We start from the raw sequence: 18,978 nt of genomic DNA, 5'->3' as shown, positions 1-18,978 counted from the left end.
CTACTCAACTTCGTCGAATCAAAGTAAGTTTTTGCGATTTTCGCGAAAATGGCTCCCATGAATGTCTTTCAACTTCGTGTACTCACATATAGACCAACTTTATTTCATGCTGAAAATCCATCTGTGGAAAGGATAACGTTATGTTGTTCCTTCAACTTCCATTTCAGCTTATTCTCACTCATGTATAATATTTGATAAGAATTGTAACGGCTCCAGTTATGTCTTTTACAAAGCAGGCCAATCTCTTTTAGGTTTTATTATAATGAAATGGAATAACATTGAGCTCATATAACCGTTAAATAACAATTTCAGTTTTTAAGAAAAAAAATATAAGAATTTCGAATATATGTATGTTATAGTAAGTGAAAGTCTTGTGTTCATGCAAAACATTTTTTTCTACTCTGTAATCTTCAAAAATCAAACCTCACATCCTTAGAAAAAGCTGCTGTGCTAGAAAGTTTGGACAGGATAAATAGTAAAGAATAAAAAAATGTATTTTCATTTTTTACTAATCTATTTTTTCTGCATTGTTTTTGTTTGCTTATTTATTTATTATTTTTTTTTAGTATACATTAAGTTATTGCTGGTTAAATTATCTTTATTACAATTAAGTTATCATTATTACAATATTTATTTATATATATATAAATTTTCAGCTAATTATATTTATTGTGGCATAGAACTCGCTCTTGGAGCTGTATTTAATAATAAAAGATAGTACCTAGAAAGATTTGCATCACAGACATTCATGATTAAATTTATTTTTGTTTTCATTATGATTATTTATTTACTCTACGTTATTTATTGATAAATATTTTATTTAATTATATATTTGTCCTTGGAGTGAATAACAAACCAAAATAACTTTTACCAATTAAACATCATGGTTTGACTTTCTTAACTTCTAGTCAATTTGACCGGCTAGTACAATTACTAGAATGCCGTTAGAAACTTGAAGAGGGAAGAACAAAATTGACACATGACGATCTTTGCTGCGAGAAAAAATGAAAGATGATAAGTATAAGCCATGAACGGTTGGTGCTAGATGAGCGCCGTGCACTTATTCAGTACAGAACTCCGAGCACTGCAAACCAAGGTTGCAGTAGCAGGGTTCAGAACCTAGCAGCTTCTGAGCTTGCATCGAGCCTTAACTAGGCCGCTCTTACACAGTTCTCACGAGCCACCTTGGACAGCCTCATCGCTGATTACTGATTTATTATTTTCTAAACAGACAGCGGTACTGATTTAGACTTGCCGCTATTCTCAATAACTACCAACACGGAATACGTCCAGAGAAAGAAAGTGCAATGATTTGTCTGATTATAAAAATTTTTAGGTGTTGTAATACACACAGACCGTGTAATTAGACTAGAAATAGAATGGAGAGATTGCCGAGAGGCAAGCTGAAGTTTCTGAGGATATTTATTAACGCAATTAACAAGAGCAACAAATTAAACATTAAACTACAATACAATTTTGCCATATTTTCAAATTTATTTCCTTTCTAAGTAAACTATCTTAACAGGCCGAATTCATATAAAACTTGTGTTTAATTGAAATAAAACAGAAAAAAACGTTCACAAAAAAGAGGTTCGCTACAATAATTACAACAAGAAAAATCTGATTCTTCATGCATCTCAAGAAGTTTTAATAGTTTTGTTAATTAAATTTTGAAATTTGGCGGTTTAACAATTATTTTTATGAAAAAGGACTTGAAGATGTTAGATATCAATAGACATAACTGAGGTGAAGAGTGACAGAGACATTTATGGTCTTGCACTCCTACCCCACACTGTACGGTTTTTGGTAGATAATTTACACAATGACTGGACGGCCACACCTTCTACCTGTATTCACCTTAATGACAATAATTTTTGCTTCAATTAGAGCGCTGACATTTCTGACAAGAAAATAGAGCCCAAACTTTTGAAATTTGAAGTAATTGAAGGATTGTTGTAGCACGACCGAGGGAAGAGATAAGAACCTATTTTAAATTATTTATTACAAAATTCTGGCAAACTGGTTGGTTTGACCACCAGTTCTGTTGGACACCACTTATGGAATTGTCAAAAGTACCGTATTTTACTGATATTTTTCTTGGGCCGGCAAAAAATAAATTACTGCGATAAGCAATTATTTTGGCGGGAGAAAAAAAAATATTTTTTTTGTTGAGCAAATAGCAGTTTTAGGGAACTAAGAAATTATTCTTCGCACTTGAAGTCTCTGTGGTTGGTAACTTTTATCACCCACTGAAAAGTACTATGCACTAGTCAACAGCGATTTTTGATAAATAAATAAATCTTCCTTGATGAAAATAAAATCTGATTACAGCACTGTAAGAATTACTCAAACAAAGTAAGAATTTTTTAGCTTTCTTTCAAAAATTATAAATGAAGCGAACATACATCTAGTAAGTATTATTTACAACAAAAAGTAGTTTGTAGAAATGTGGAAAATTTGTGAATTGAATGAAGATAGTACGAATTCAGCTGACAATTTCACCCTTGTTTGTAAATGAGAGTTTAATTCTTGTACAAGTTACTTCAACTATTGGGGTTAGCTGCTTTCAGATAGAAAGACAGACATCTCTTTTTGGGGTTCTCTATAGAACTCCCTCACAACTCGAGTGCATGACGTTTCCTGATTTTACAAGCAATCTTAGTAAACTAAAGTCCGAAATATCTGGACTAGAAAGTTGCTCGACAAATTCGAAAATGCTTTAATCTAGATGAGGTGTAAAACACTGATAGTGATAAGTATATTGAAAAACAACAATGAAGAAATTGTTAACATTTTCCTATCATCTTTAGTTCATATTTTGTTATTATCTTTAGTTTTAGTATTTTATTTGTTTAGTTCTTATTACAAACCGTGTTTTACAATAACTACACAAGATTAGCAAGGACATCGCATCTCACAACTGACATTTCTCTGAAAAATATACATTCTATTCATGCAGCTTATTGATGCAATTTTGTGCTCAAAGCAATCCCTAATTCTTTCTAGTTCCACCGCCATCTAATTTTTACCACCCTAATGGATTTGCTACTACCAATCACCTGCCATTGATCTAGCAAACCTCTAATTTGCTACATATTCTTGCTCTAACTAACTTCGCTATTTAGACTCAACATAAAATAATGTTTTGAGCATCACTGAGTCCTAAAAAGTGATTTTTAGAAACTGCTCTCACTACTGGTGTGTGGGTTTTCCAGCTTCACAAAAATTAAGTACAAATTTACAATAAAATTGTGGAAAGATGAAATAAGATTCAATTGTTAAGTATAATATTAATCAATGTGTGTGTTTTTTTTAGTTAGTACTGGTTACTCTAGATTTTAGTCTTGTTCAGTCTGTATTGGTGAGAGTTGGTTTATTGTAAAAAAATTTGTTTGTGACTTATCCACACGCAAACGCCCTTCTATTCTAAAAACCGCGTTTTCATTTTCAGCTAAAGCTCAAATCATGAATTTTCATGAAAACTCAGTTTTGAAAATTTGGCACAATTGTGACACTTGCTCTTACTATGAAACTAAACAGAAATACCCATCTGGGTACTTGTAACAAAACTTTGTTTAAACATTTCTAAGGGATTTCTGCTAAGTAATAATACTTTTAATTATTTTTGTTGCATATAAATTTAAGCATATTTACTTTTTAGATTAGAATCAATATTTTGATTTTATTTAGGAAGATAGAATTTATTTTTTGATTAGCATTTTCTCTAAGTTTATTTTGCCTTTTAAAAATATCAACTCCCTAACTTAATATTTTATTCATAGTTTCTAACAAGTATTTACAGTATATATTGGTCACTTTGTGTTTGTATCAAATAATATATTTTATTTATTTTAGTAAATAGCTGAAGAATGTGCTTAAAACTAAACTTTATGCAAAAATATTAAAGTGTAACAAAAGCCAGGTGTCCCATAATTATTTTCTATCGCTACTTGGTAACTAATAGGAAGCATAGTGATAAAAATACGGTTGTATTAATACAACTAATTTTGAATTCTGAATTAATTCAAATAATTTTGAATTTTATCCAGTGTGATGGACATTACATGACTTAAAACTAACTGACATTGCTCGGGTGATGAGAAAGAAAGAGGGCAATGAGAAGTGTAAATCGCAGTGATACTGTCTTGAAGTAGCCCGCTCTGACACACCCTTCACACGAATAGCCAAAAACAATTTTTTGGCATAGAATGGGGCACAGCATTTATCGTTATGGCTGAGTAGGTATGTTGTCAGCAATCTAATGTTCTAAATATCTTATGTTCCAGTCATCTGATATGGAATTGGTAGAGCTGCTGAGCCGTGTCTTTCATTTAAATCTTTTAGATTCCAAGCAACTATCTCCCTTACTAAGCATAGTGACGTGAAGAGATTAGATTAAGTCTGTAAAGAAATGACTAGGAGGAACTATAGGTTACTGTCCGCCTTTTTGAGACTACAGCGAATACCCATTCCGGTATTTGGATGACCACCCGGTTCAAATCCGACTCTGGATTTTTGTCCTGTTCTAGATCCGTTGTTGTGTGAAGACAGCTATGTTGCCGGAAAAGCTGTTGATAGCGTGACTTTGACTTCCCCAATCATAATAACAATCCGTAGGCAGATATATTTATGCAGAGGCTCCACGTTCGAGTTCAGCAGGCTGCACTTCTTCCTAGGAGTGTCTCCAGCACATTGTCTGGTGATGTTTAGGAGGGTGTTTTCTTGACGAAAGAAACTGTGCGAAGCGTACAACGCACTGAAATGACCCCGGGCGCCAATGACATTAGATGACGCGCTTTCCCTATTGAAAAAAAGAAAAGAAAAAGTGGACGAAGTCGGACGCTAAACTATCATAAGAGAAAAATAGAGGCGTTAACTTACTTTTTGTTAAATCACAAGCCTCTACTATAAACTGCTAAAGTAGAAGAAGTAAAATAGAAGTAGTTTTTGAAACAAATAAGATAGACTCTAGAAACAGAACAATAAAATTTGGAAGAGTTCTCATCGGAGCCTAGTGACTCTCGTTTGCTGCGATCAATTTTCACTGCAATTCAGGACTAATAGTCACGCGTGAAGAAGAAGCAGCGGCTAAAACAACCGAATAGTGACTGATTTAAGCGATCAAAGAGGTCTGTATCCGAACAGTGAACTTTACAACAGAGTACAATTCAACTAAAATGTATGCACCACGCAACACTTTTGTTACACTTAAATAAATAGCAATATAGTAGAAAACTCTTAAAGAAATAATTATTTATTTTTATTGGTTTGTTTTGACTTGATTGCTGTTTTTAAAAAGGACGGACTATATTGTATTTAGACCAATTTGTTCAACAGCAAATTTAATATGATCACCTAGAGCGGCATCCTGCGAGACGTTTTCGTTAATATACCCGTTTAGAAAATAGCAAGTTCCGCTAACAGAAGGAGGAAGTTCTTTTGGCAGACGTTCCCTGGGTCGGGGTTCCAGTAGGAACCCTTCGTGCTCCTGCAGCCACCTGGAAAGTTGAAACTAATTAAACAGAGCGCTTACAGTCTTGATTATCGGACGGATGCCCTAACTGGTCTTGATTTCTGCTCTTGTTGCCTCAGATTTGCAACATCTAGAAGTAACTCCTTGTGGAGCTCATTCGTGATTGAAAACTTAAATAAGCGGTAAGTAAAATTGGAACTAACTTGAAGGTCGTTGGACTGATATTAATCCTCAAAGGCTCTGATCCCGATTCAAATTTATTGGCTATTGTAACATTGTGTCCGAACAGACAGTATCGTGGCATTTTAACGCCAACAACCCCTGCCAGAACGGTGCCTGTATGGATTCCAATGCGCATCTAAAAATCATAAAGCATCAATCATTAAAACATTAGCAATCTTATTTTTTTTTTAAGGGACTTGAAGGTGTGTAACTTTCTCTGCGCAATACCAGTTGCGACTACTACATTGCCTGCGGGCAGTGTTCTCTCATTACTGTCAGCTTTCAAGGCTGCTTCTAGAGAAAATGCAACTTCATCTGGACAGAAGCTTTGCCAGTCTAGCCGCTGCATTAAACCATTTTTAGTATTTATTCATTAGAGCAAAGGAGCTGCTTAATAACATCATAGGTAAACAGTATTCTACCATTATAGGCTTGCCATCGTGGGTCACATGCGAGGTACATGTGTCCATCATGTGTAGAGCCATCCAAGCAATTTGCAACGCATGGTAGTTACTGACCCTATGCAGACCAGCTGCCACACAGTAGGCATCACCAATAGTTTCCACCTACACACACACACACAAAAAAAAATTAACAGAAAATATAATTAATTTATTTAAATGAGGACCCTTTCAGAAACCAAAATCAGCTCAATTTGACGCTTAGAATTCCTGAATGAAGTTTGGTTAAGATAGGGCAACGTAGAGCCTGCTTGGGGTCCGGTGCATTCTAAATATATTTGACCACAACGAACAGTTAACCGTAGCAACTTCTCGTGTATTTCTCAAGTTTCCATTTAACTAGTTTTCTTCATACTTGGAAAATTAAGTTTCTAAAACATGCACTTATAGCAGATCCACTACAGTTATGATTTTTTTATGCTTTCTTGTTGAGGCTAACACGACAATTAACAGTGTGCAATAAAAGTAATTTCAATTTTATACTAATCAACTTCAAAGTACCTTGTAAACGTCCAGTTTTCCGCAAAATATATCAAATTGTGTGTACAAATTCTGCAGCATGTTTATAACCATAAATGGAGTGGCTGTTGAACAGATGGATGTAAAACCAACGATATCGCTGAACAACATGGTTACGTTGTCGTGCGTTTTTGCATCAATTTGTTCGCCTAATGAGATAAAAGAATAATTTAAGTCTAGTTAGAGTCGAAAAGAGCTGGGAGCACACACATAGATTGTACAACTTTAGCTTGATTAGTTTATTGGCCACCACTTGGTATTGACGTCCTCAGAAGGCTTGGTGAACATGAAACATGTTCATCACGCACATTGTACCGCTCAGTTACAAGATACAGTAAAAGCAAACTTGTTTTAATCATCTACCTATGTAGTGTGATGTATCTTTTATGAGCTGGTCACTAGGAATTCGTAACACTTTTTTACAAGAATTCTTTTCGCATGTAGCTGAACTATGGCTAAATTTAAATAGTTCTTGATAAAGGTTAGATTAGGCTAAATTTACGTTTTCATGCCACATCGTCCCAGGATGTCACAGCTTTGCCTTACAATCAGTAATACAAATGAAATTGCTTAGCCGTCGTTTTAACCACTATCAGTAAAAGTGAAAAAAAATTTTTTAGCTTACCTAGCCACAAACGTTTAGCTATATCTGGAGGAAATATCAGGTGCAATAAACTAATATTTTTCTCCCGTTCTTTATTTACAGCTAAACTTGCCTCTTCGATAGAATTTTTTAATTTATCCATCCTTCGCCTGAGACCATCCTAAAAAAATATATGACTAATTTAGTAAATTTCAAGGAATGATGTAGGGGCCAATGGAAAGATAGAACGTAAGTATAATAAGGCAAGGTCGCGAGAATCCACTCAATATGGTTCAGAAACAGTTTCGCTGCTCGAAACGCATCCTAAAACTGAAATGGTTACAATGCCTAGCCATGCTTGAGGCAAACTTACTTTTTACCTTTAGAGAAGAGAAGAACAATTAATCAAGAATTATATTAAGTCCACAAAAAAAAGATTTCATTTTTATCCTAGCGGAGTGGCTATGATTTTGGACAAATAAGTGGGAGAGCCCCAGTTCGAGTCCAGGTGTAGTTTGCGACTTTTTATTTGTTGGCAAAAAGTTAACAGTAAAGTATGAGTTTCCGCCCTTCTCTCCGTCCATAACACCTAATTTATTTTTCCTGATTTAGTAGTTGAACGTCAAGTTCTGCCTAAAAAATAAACGATTACTCTATTAAGAGGAAAGAACAAAGCCACTCCTACTTTAGACTAGCGACCAATTTCCATTAAAATTTTTTATTTTTTATTTCTCTAAATACAGAGGTGCGGAAGATTTGCAAAATGGTAAGGAACGCAGACAAGTTTTTTTCAGCAGTCTCATCTTTAGTTACAATTAATTACATTCATGGATTTTTATTAATATATCCGTTTGTTTTATTATCTAATTTAGTCAACGTACCTAAATATTGAAAGATACGCGCTAACCACGAAAAATGTGCAGAAAACCTAGAGTGGTCTTATAAGATTCGTAGGACTTAGCATTGAGGTGGATGAATAGAACCAATTGATCAATCCTTAGTTGCGCAGCTCATATTGTGCGACATGACATGAAGCATTTTGATCTGAGGAGCCATACTCGGTTTTTTAACCGAATGAAAGATGGTCGAAACCGCCACATTCGTAAAATAACGTCTGCCCTGCATCGAATGCATTACAAAGATCTGGTGTTACAACTTACTTGTGCTCTAGCTTGTTCTCCAACCAAAATGACGTCTCTCGTAGCATCGTGCAGGGGAATGTCACTGATGAACAGTCCTCGAGCATTTAGGCTATCTAATCCGTCCAGCGATGGAGATCCAATGTACAGAAGGCAAGAAGATTCTTGACAGTGCACCATCTGCCCTTTCAATTCTAGTCCCTGGAGAACAGAACGGTTCATCACATCATCATGCGAGTTATCAAACAAAAAGCCTAACATCCAGCAATATACGTCTGTGCATTGCATCAAGTTCTATTAAAAAAGCTGCAGGCCGATTTTGTATTTAATTTTTTTGTGAAGTAACTGGCTCACATGCGAGTTTTGACTGAGGTTATCCTCTGAAGAAATCCCTTTTAATGGGCTAAACATCCATTATAAGTAGAAAAGTCTCGCTGAATTCTTTGCATTTTGCTAGATAATTTTGTGAACTACATGTTCGTTTCTAATAAAAGAAAATTTCCGTATAACAACCATCCAAAATAACCATCGTCAATTATTGCGAATTGCTGAAAATTTTGTTAGGCAGATTTTTACCTAATTATGTTCATTATTTATACTTAAGAGTGAATTAGTTAAATTCAGAATAACATGTATTATTAATCCTTGTAATTTTGGTTACAATTTTGACAAAATTTAATATTAAGTACAAAAAGAAAAAGTGATTTTTTATTATTTATATGTATGTAAATGTAAAGAAGTTGCTCTAATGTTTAATTTTATTCTAAATAAGAACGAAGCAATTTGTTAGTCAAATATTTTTTAAATACTTCTAAATTAATATTTGTTCGACTACAGTAATTTTTTTTTTTAATGATTTAAGGCGCGTCAACATCTGAGGTTATTGGCACCTGGAGCTTTTTTCAGTGCACTGCTGGCCTCCGGACAGTGCTCTCTCGTTACAGACAACACTGCCCGTCACCGGACAGTGAGTTGTAAGAAGCTCCTAGGAAGAGAAAATCTATGGGCTAGCTGCTGTATTAGAACCAGGGATCTCCGCGTAAGAATGCACAACTTACCTGAGCTTGTGTAACTTCATAAGGCGATGGTAAAGAAATTTTTAAAACAAACGGCGACTGAGCCCTTTTAATAATTCCATCGAATGTAATGTCTAGGCCATGTGGCCTTACTAATTCCAAGTATTTATAAAATTTAGTACCTGCAATAGATAAAAATTTAAACAAATTCATACAGACTGCAAATCTTTAATGGCTGTCATCTACTTTCTTAAGGTGTAAACTTGAGCGTACAACATACTTCGCTCTCATTCACTTCCTCAATCTCTCTTTTTCACGAACATACACATTCAAACAAGATGAACATACGATTGTGCAATATAACACCTGTTGGTGAACCAGTGAGTACATTTTCAATAGTATCGGCTTGTCAGCAAATACACAACAGCTAATCATAAAAGGCGAGGCTTTATTATTATAAAAGAAAACATTTCCTGATTACTTTAAGACATTGCAAATGATATGTTTACAAAATTTCAAAGAGTAGCAAGTATTAGTTAACTTTTAAAGCTCAAAAATCATGCGTGATTGCTATACTTCCTCTTACAAATTAAAAGAGAATAAATTCAAATTTAACTAGGATATAATTTAGAGACTGGACATTGCAGCAACTCCAGCAAACTTTAAATTTAAAGAGAATCAAGCCACCTTCATTTCTTTCGAATGGAGACACTTCTTCCAACAGTCGACTCCAGATGCATGTTTGCATTGCTTTTTGAAATGTCAACTAACCCTTTGATCCATTCTTCGAACAAAATTTATTGTTATGCAGAGTTTTTCCTAAACCACCATTTTACTATACCAACTTACAAGTTTTGCATACATTTTTAATTTCAAATTATTACAAAAACTTACCGATTTCATCTAATTTATTGCCAATTATTGAAGCAAAACCCGTGCCTAGTTGTACAAAGTCCAATTGATTATCGACTATAAAATGCCATGGAAATGCCGTGCAAAATGTATTGATGCCAATTGGTAAATCAGTAGGTAAAGTGGATAAATTGGTTGTGATATTGCACTTGGTAATGATGTCCACATTGTCATCGTCAACTTCTTCTACGTCAAATACTTTCTGCGTCTTAATTAACAACCTGAAATTCACAAAATCAAAAGTAAAACAAGCGCAATTGAAACAAACGCGGTTGTAATGTGTTAACAAGTTATTTCAGCATGAGAATTTAAGAGGTAGGAGAGACAGGCCGCTACAACTAAAGTGACGCATCAGCCATTCTTGAGCATCCGCAACACTAGAGCTAGTTTAAGATTGGTTTGCATTGCTTTTTATGGCCAGTCCAAACCAAATGACCTTAGATATGCATAATTGTTGCTCGGCCACATATCTTCATTTAACACAGTTCATATATAGAATTGTATGGGAAATTAAAAAAAAGAAGTAATATTATTATTCACAAATAAGTGAAAAAATTAACCATATAGCGCAGGGATACCCAAAATACTTTTCGAGGCATAAAAATTTCAGAAGAATGCATAATTAATCAATTTTCATGCAAATAAAATTCCATATGATAACGACCTGAAAAAACTCGCATAAACATAAACTCCGTATCTATAAAAATATTATTCGTCCGGTGGTAATGTATGGATCTGAGACATTGTTGGTGAGCCGGAACGATAGTAACATTTTGGGAGTAGGAGAGAAAACTTGTGTGGAAAATATTTGGTCTTAAACTGGATGACGAAGTTTAGAAAATAAGAAGAAACAGTGAACTTGATAAGCTAAATGCGTCGCCAGTCATAGTCGCAGAAATTGAAGGAGAAAGACTTTACTGGCCAGACATGTGGAGCGCATGGATAGAGATAGGATAGCTGGTAAGTTGTATAGAAATAAACCCGAAGGAAGGGAACACGGTTTGAGAAAGAAAGGGTGAGGGGGAGCGAGATGCTCTCTGACTACCTACACGGGCTGCAGAGCCTGTGAAAAAAAAAAATATTATTATAACATCGAGCTCAATCCTTGGCTAGCTGAGATAAAGCAAATATAGTGTAATACTTACTTGAATTTATCCTGCTCTTGGGTAATATCAATATCTATTTGGGTCTTGTAAACGTGTTTACCAATAGCCATGAAAGCCCCAGAAAATAAATGCATTTTAGCTTCAGAACTTTCATAAATTTCTACCAGAATCTCTGTATCTCCATTATGAGTACTTGAATATAACTGAAAGGAAGCATGGTGTCAACGTTTTTAGTAATTTTTATTATGCTATATTTGGTTTAAAATAAAAAAATAATTTGTCAGTTTGAAGTATGTATTATTGGAAGACTATATGGCCGAAATACCCAACGGGCAAGGTTCTCTACCTTGCTGTGTTACTACAAGTTTAATTAAGCGGTATTCCGCTTGATTATGCAAGAATTTTTCTACTGTAAATACACACAAGTAAATCAATCTGGCCTCTGCAAGCCTATTATTCTAAAGTTTATATTGATATGTTTACGTTGGAAGAATGTCAGCTTTTTTTCTTAATTTTCTTGGCAGACTAAAAAGTCTCGTGTTCTTTCATCGAGCACAACTTACGTTAGACCCATCATTTTGGTTTGAAACTTTGTATCAGGGAATGATCATAGATAGGATCTAGAATGGGGGAATTGTGAAGTCTTGATTATTTTAACTGCACCCATGTATCATAGCAAGTGAACATGTACGATATTGAAGTCAACTATCTTTTTTTTGTACGAATTCTGACTTTCAAGAAAATTAATTACGGAAGTTGAGGTTGAGAAAGTCGGGAGAGTATGCCCACAATTTTTATTTTATTAACATTTTTTTGATTCAAGAGATCTCTAAACATACAATTTCGGCAAAACTCATTCAATTTTGAAAAGAAATGTGATTTAAAAAGTTGCTGTTACGTGTAGTAACTGGAAATAAAAACATTCTGTCGAGTGACTAGTACAGTACAATATTTTTAGGAAAGTGCGCTCAATCCGGCCAGATTGTTAGGTAGCTTACAGCAAATCCAGCACTCTTTATAATAAATCTTAATGCAGCAATATTTCACTCACAGTTGTATGTAATTCTGGTTGATGATCAGGCTTTAGCGTTTGCAAAACTCCATCAAGTGTTGCAAGGAAGGATGGGAAATCAGGTCCTAAAGCACGCAGTGCTTTCAATTCCTGCCCAACAATACACTTCTCAACAATTGCTTCACCAATTTTTTGCACCAATATTATTCCACTGCCTAAAAAAAATAATAATAAATATATAAAAATAAATGATAGAATGATGAGAATCAGCAAGAGTTGTAAGATTATTAGCGGAAGTGGGAATCTCTTTGCACACTGATAGTAATCAGGGCCAAGCAGCCTAGACTCGTGTTAAATATGATCGGCTGGATACCTAAGCAACGAGCTGTGGCGCCAGTGACCTTAGTAGTATTTGGCAGGAAAAAAACCATCAGCCGTTTGGCATCCAGTTTCAATAACCAATGACTCATTTCAGCCTATCTTTGGATGCATAATCGCTCCGAAGTCCACACTCTTAAATCTATCGTACGCTGCATATGCCAAAGGGGCTGACTGAAAGCTGACCTTGAAGAGTCAGTCTAATTTGCTGGTCTGCATCTCGGTGGTAAACTTTCAATCCCAATCAGATTCAATCCTCATCTACAGTTCACTTAGTATTGTGCCTTGAACTAATGCTCGCACAGAAATTATGTGGTTTATTGTAGTGGCTCTCTACTAACCTATCTGGATGCAGATTTAGGATAATTCGGAATGAAATAGTCCACGTAATGTTAGGAGACTCCACATAGACATTCCAACTAGAAGTCAGTCGCAAGATAGGATATGAAAAAATGGTAGTATTTTTAAGTTCCCTGGTTTCACACGTCTGATATTACTAAACACCAGTTAAACTTGCGTAATGCCTTTATGTGCTCAACAGTGGACACTCTCTCCTATAAAAAGCCAGTTCTATTGTGGGCTTTTTTAGAAAACCATGACTGTTTCTTAGATGTAATAGTTAATTTGAGGAAATGTAGATATCGCGCGTTTGGGGGGGGGGGAGCATTAATAGTAGTTGATTACGAATCCATTCCCGATGGACTTTCCTTAATTTCAACTTTTATCACTTATTAAATGTCTGCTAACAACTAGACGGAGTGCAGAAGTTTTTGATGCCGAACCCAAGGAAGGTATCAGCGAGGGATCGAATAGCTGTGGGAAGGTAGTTTACAACAATCACGATGAACTGTGTATTATAATTAATGCATTATACAAAATTCAGGGGCTAGGCGTAAATAATAGATACATTAATTTTAAACTGAAAAATGTTTGTGTTTTGTACACACTTTATTAGTTGTGAAAAATGTTAATTAAAATATATCTAATTTTGAAACTTCCATTTGGATACTAACTTACCAACAGCTTCATTAACGATTTCATAAATATCTTCAATATAATTGTAGTTTGGACAAATAACATCAGATGGAATGCTTGCACTAGAACAAACGGTAATTGGATAGTTAGTTCGAAGTCTCGCACGCGTCATTCTCCACTGACTTCTAAATTGCATAACTCCTAAACACAACTCTTTGTAATATGTGTAAGCTTACAGAATGTCCTGGTAGCCGTGTTCTCGTTGCAGAACTAGCTGTAATGCCTGCTGTATGTCGGTGTTCTGAAAATTTTGGAAAATTATGTTACCAAGATTTATTACTTAGACAATTCGTGACAAGTAGTGGGATCCTTTAACTGTTCTTTAGTTCTGAACAGCCAGAGCAACTGGTCTGACCGACAGCAAGAATTGCTGCCCACCTGACGATCAGATTACTAGGACAAATGAAAGTTAAGCAAAAAAGAAAATAATATAACTAATTAAAATGGTGATTTTTCACAGAATACCGTCTAACCATTTACTTTCTTTGGCCGGTCAGACCAACATGCACGCAGCTTGTAGCATATCCATAATATCATTATATTAAGAGAGCACTTACCACTGGGTTAGTAATTAAAGACATAGCTTTGTTTAAATCATTTAACGTCAGCTGCCATGCTTCACTGGTCTCTTCTTCCGCCACCACCTCTCCAGATCCTTGCGTGACATTCGATGAACTCTGATTTGGTATTGCATTTATACTGAAGGGACATGCACACATCCCTTGAACAGAAAAATGATAGTCTGCAAGTAGAGAACCAATTCTGTCCGTAAGTTAATTAGCATTGCACTAAATACTATAATTCAGAAACCTGCTTGAGATTTGAATGGAGATCTGAATTTTTCTTCAAAGCTGATTCTAAAACAGGATTCTACTTTGAAGACAGAGGTCATTTAAAGGTTTAGAGGAAATACTGTAAGATTTCTTGGCCCTCCAATTGTCTCACGAACAACATAAAACTCCTTCGGGGACGCGTGATCACTGTGCCATGTATTCGAAACAATTTTCAACGCGCGTGGATTTTTGCAATTATTAGTGTTGTTTGTGATGTCGTTTTCGTGTGTGAAAGAATGTACAAGTAATGTGCTATGTATGTACACTATACATGTTGTCTCCTAAGCCCACGGTACTTGGGTACCTAGCAGTACGTCAGAGGTCTGGGTACGTTTGCCTTTAGGTATCTACAAGATAGTGACTAGCTGGATTTTGGTATCCATCCCAAAATGAATGCCAATAATACCAATATCAATTTATACTGTGTGTTAGTCCTAGAAAGAGCAAGTGTTTTGATCTTGTTTGGTAATTGAACCTTCACCAGATTACATGTTTCGAGTTTTCCTCTTCATGCAAATTATGTTGCTAGCGCATGACCTATGGGTATGTGAACAGAGTGAGTAAAAAAAAAAAAATTAAAAATCTAAGAAAACTTAGAAAAAAAAGAGCCAATTTCATGCTGTTATTCCTACGGTTTTAACCAAAATCCGTCAATAAGAAATGCGACTTTACAAAAGCGATTTTTCAGTTTTTCACGATTTTTCTCAAAAATAGCACCAACCATGTTCTTAAACATCGTATTCTAAGATATCATAAAAGTTTTAACATTTTAATTTGAAAATTTTTACCCAGTTTAGGAGATTCCGTGAAAAGTATTAAGTTAAATTTCCCTCTATTGAGCCTCTTCAAGACAAGTTACTGCTCCGTGTTGCATATATGAGAAATATTGTTAGAATTATAAGTTTGAGAAAAATCTGTTAACAGGTACTGCAATTTTACTTAATAGACATTTTCATTATTATTATTTTTTTTTTAAATTTTCTCGTAAAGGGTTCTAATGATTTGCTTTATAATGCAAATCATACTAAACTTAATTCGAATTAAAACCAAACTTCCCGGGTTGAAAATGGCGCTGTAATGTGGCGGATGGAATACAAAAGCACGCACATTATGTGTGAACCAGTTTACTTTCTGCTATTAATGGTGGCATACAGCCCCTTCTATTAACAAGAACTATAAGTTAAGTTTAGCAGAATTCAACTTAAAAAAAGTTTGCTAATTGAAAGTGATAATTATGACAGTAAGAGAAAGTTGTGTAATTCACACCAGATTCTGTTTTCACATTCACTGGAATTCAGTGTCAATTTTAAGATAGATATGTAACGTACTATTTTACGGGCTAGGTTTACGATCAGCGTTGGAGGGCGGCGAATTGCTAACAGATTTTACGATAAATTCTCATAAAAACCAAGTTCAAGGACAAGTATCGGATCCAGTAACCACATAGATCTTGCCCCGTCACTAAAAAGAATGTTTTGATTGTGTGGGGTACACCCTTTTTGGGGGGGAATTTGGTCCCCGAGATAAATGCTATTTGGGGAAGTTGTGTGCGATGTGTTATCATAAACTTGTCATTTCTTACAACTAAGTCTGATCAAGAATACTAAGTATAGAGTTTATGGAAAATATTGTAGAATATTTGATGATTTAATTTGATTAAATATGAAACTTGATATGTAGCAAGGAGAAGCACTTCTTGAGCTGATGTTGACAGTGGCAACTGTTTTAGCTTGACTCGATGAATAACATGCGCCAGCAATAGCTCCATTAACAATTTGTATATCTTTTCTTTGTACTTTTTTTTATTCATGGAATTTGTTATCAGTAAATTATGGAAGTACTTTCAACTCTGTCTGGAGAGGACATCATTATGTTGAAAGTACTTTTTGTACAAACGCTAGAATTATTAATAAAGATAAAATTTATTCTTACCGTATTCAAGTGACGGTGTAACATATAAACTTCTTTAATTCGTTTGAAACTTATTTATTGAAAACATTGGAATGAAATTGGTAGATTGGCTGCGTGAATTTATTTAAGTATTTCAAACTAGTAATAATTCTAAAGTAAGGGCAGTTGAAGCCCCGTAACTGCATCCTACTCTCAACTACAACTAAATAACCTCCCCTTCGAGGCTCCTAGCGGAGGGCGGGTAGTTGTGCGCAACCACCCTCGAGGGCCGAGCGCACGCGAACATAGTACATTACCACCCGTCTCCACAACGGCGTCAATTTTCGACTCTGATCTCTCTCCTTCTCGGGTCCCTAGAGAACAAACTCACAAAGTCAAGTAAACTAGTAAATTGTTGTTACATTAGTTACAAAATGTAACTAGAGTCAACAACAACAAAAAAATCATTAAGTCGTGTTCAACAGAACTGCCAGCTTAGCAGGTTGAAAACTTACCTGTAAATTGAGAACTCTGGCTGACCAACGGCCCCCAGAAATAAATATGGAGGAATAAATTAATGAAAGAATAAAGGTCCATACTTCTAGAATTAACAAACACCGTATTGCATTAAACTTAAAAGCCTCTATAGACATTCTCTACAGATATTGTGGAACTTTTAAAGAAAAATATTTTACCATATTTTGGTAAATTTATATCTCTTAAGAAGAAGAAAAAAACGCCACGCATACACTCTTATCTCTTGATCAGTTCAGCATTGATACGTTTTGGGCGGCCATCATGTAACGTTGTTGAGATTTACAAGTCAAATTTAAGTAAAGTCTAATGATACAACCATTGCGGTGGAGATTGCCTCCACCCTATGGAAAAGTAGAGATGTGATGTAAGATAATTTCGCTTCAACTGACGCCTTAGGACGTCAGAAGTAGTGCGTTTTTGAGACGGTAAGGTGTAATAAATTTGTCAAATGAATGAAACAGAACTAGTCAGAATTAACAAATTACACCCTATGGAAAAGTAGAGATGTGATGTAAGATAATTTCGCTTCAACTGACGCCTTAGGACGTCAGAAGTAGTGCGTTTTTGAGACGGTAAGGTGTAATAAATTTGTCAAATGAATGAAACAGAACTAGTCAGAATTAACAAATTACAGTGCAACCTCGATTTACCAGCCCTCGGTTAACCGGGATTCGGATTAACCGGGATCATGTTGAGTCATGATAAGAACACCTGGATTTGGCGCCGAAACAAATGTTTTATTTTCGGTGGCGACAGGAAACGTTTTTGTCTTCCGATGTAACATAATTGTAGGCATGGCAGCAACTCTTTTATACCTGATTTTCTTGAAGGGTTATTATTTATTTATGTAAAAACCCAAAATTTGGTGCAATTAGTACCGAATTTCTTGGGATTTACCACGGTCTTACAAAAGACCATGGGGATTTACGTGTCGTAAAAGGTTGATTTTCAACTTCACGGTTATACGTAATATTTTTATGGATAATTACCGGCATTATTTTAATCTTCCCAGAGAGCAGTCTAATCTCAAGGTAGTCTTCTCTTAATCAGTTCGTCCTACAGAAAACATCTTTCGTTTGCCCTTTCGGTCGAATTTTTATTTCACTTACGCAATGGAATCCGTTAAGAAAACTGGTCTAAGATAGGAGTTGATCTCTGGGACGAAACAGTAATGTTACTATGTAATACTGTGTATTCGGTTTAACCAGGATTTCAGTTTTCCGGGGTGGGTATAGCCGGAGGTCAGCCCAGTTAATCGAGGTTGTGAGGAACGTGCTATAAATTGCTCTGCGTTGCCAGCTGTTATCAATAATAAACAAGTAAGGCTTTATGACTTCATTTACCTTTTTTTTTTTAACAGTAAACTTGCTGCAGATTAGTTGGTGCAGAAAAATACAAGCTTCCAAATGAATAAGGAATTGTTTGAGGGTTTGGACTCCAATCTTTGATGAAATAGGACAAGTGGCGTGCCACAATTTGCCCCACATTGACTCAACGCTGTCACTTGTAAAATTAAATGTCTCAATTTCCTTGAACAAACATGGTAAACAGTAATTGATAACTATATGTGGGTTACAGGGGTTCGACTTCATCGTAAACAGGCTGTCCGAGTAATGACACATCAAATATTTACTTGTACAGCAATGGCAATCGTTAAAATATCATTAACTGTTTTTTTCCCCAGTAAACATGGCTATTTTGCCCAAGCAGACAGACTCTACTTCTTAAATGTTTTTTCTCTTTCTACAATTTACATAGTTAAACGAGGGCCATTCAATTATTAAACAGGCAATAAATAAGCTGTACGTCAAAAATGGTTAATTAAATCAATACGATTTTTGTACGTAATCCCAACCAATTTG

The 18,978-nt window shown here is 35.2% G+C and overlaps 1 protein-coding gene across 1 annotated transcript; it reads right to left on the bottom strand.

The window, feature by feature from the left end:
* Positions 1-495: 495 nt before the first annotated feature.
* On the bottom strand, positions 496-16,821 carry Gycalpha99B (guanylate cyclase 1 soluble subunit alpha 2). Its single transcript, XM_074137913.1, has 14 exons — positions 16,622-16,821; positions 14,414-14,577; positions 14,033-14,097; positions 13,839-13,918; positions 12,483-12,658; positions 11,471-11,634; positions 10,308-10,546; positions 9,456-9,595; positions 8,419-8,598; positions 7,301-7,439; positions 6,658-6,824; positions 6,118-6,261; positions 5,677-5,831; positions 496-5,498 (listed from the first exon to the last, which is right to left on the bottom strand). The coding sequence occupies exons 2-14, from the start codon at positions 14,573-14,575 to the stop codon at positions 5,306-5,308; spliced, it is 2,004 nt and encodes a 667-aa protein (XP_073994014.1). The 5' UTR covers positions 14,576-14,577; positions 16,622-16,821; the 3' UTR covers positions 496-5,305.
* Between the last annotated feature and the right edge of the window lie 2,157 nt (positions 16,822-18,978).

The sequence above is a fragment of the Rhodnius prolixus genome, unplaced genomic scaffold (genome assembly GCF_049639745.1).
Source record: "Rhodnius prolixus isolate KJV_2025 unplaced genomic scaffold, Rpr scaffold_11, whole genome shotgun sequence".
NCBI classification, from domain to species: domain Eukaryota; kingdom Metazoa; phylum Arthropoda; class Insecta; order Hemiptera; family Reduviidae; genus Rhodnius; species Rhodnius prolixus.
The sequence above is the reverse complement of the archived record's forward strand: the minus strand, read 5'-3'. Positions and strand labels throughout refer to the sequence as shown.

Bases quoted from the DNA above. Each gene is read 5' to 3' on its own strand.
- Gycalpha99B (XM_074137913.1), bottom strand. From the start codon at position 14,575: ATGTGTGCATGTCCCTTCAGTATAAATGCAATACCAAATCAGAGTTCA. The intron at 7,440-8,418 runs GTAAGTTGTAAC...ATATTTTTTTAG, and splicing joins GAGAACAAGCTAGAGCACAA to GATGGTCTCAGGCGAAGGAT. The intron at 6,262-6,657 runs GTACTTTGAAGT...GTGTGTGTGTAG, and splicing joins GAAAACTGGACGTTTACAAG to GTGGAAACTATTGGTGATGC.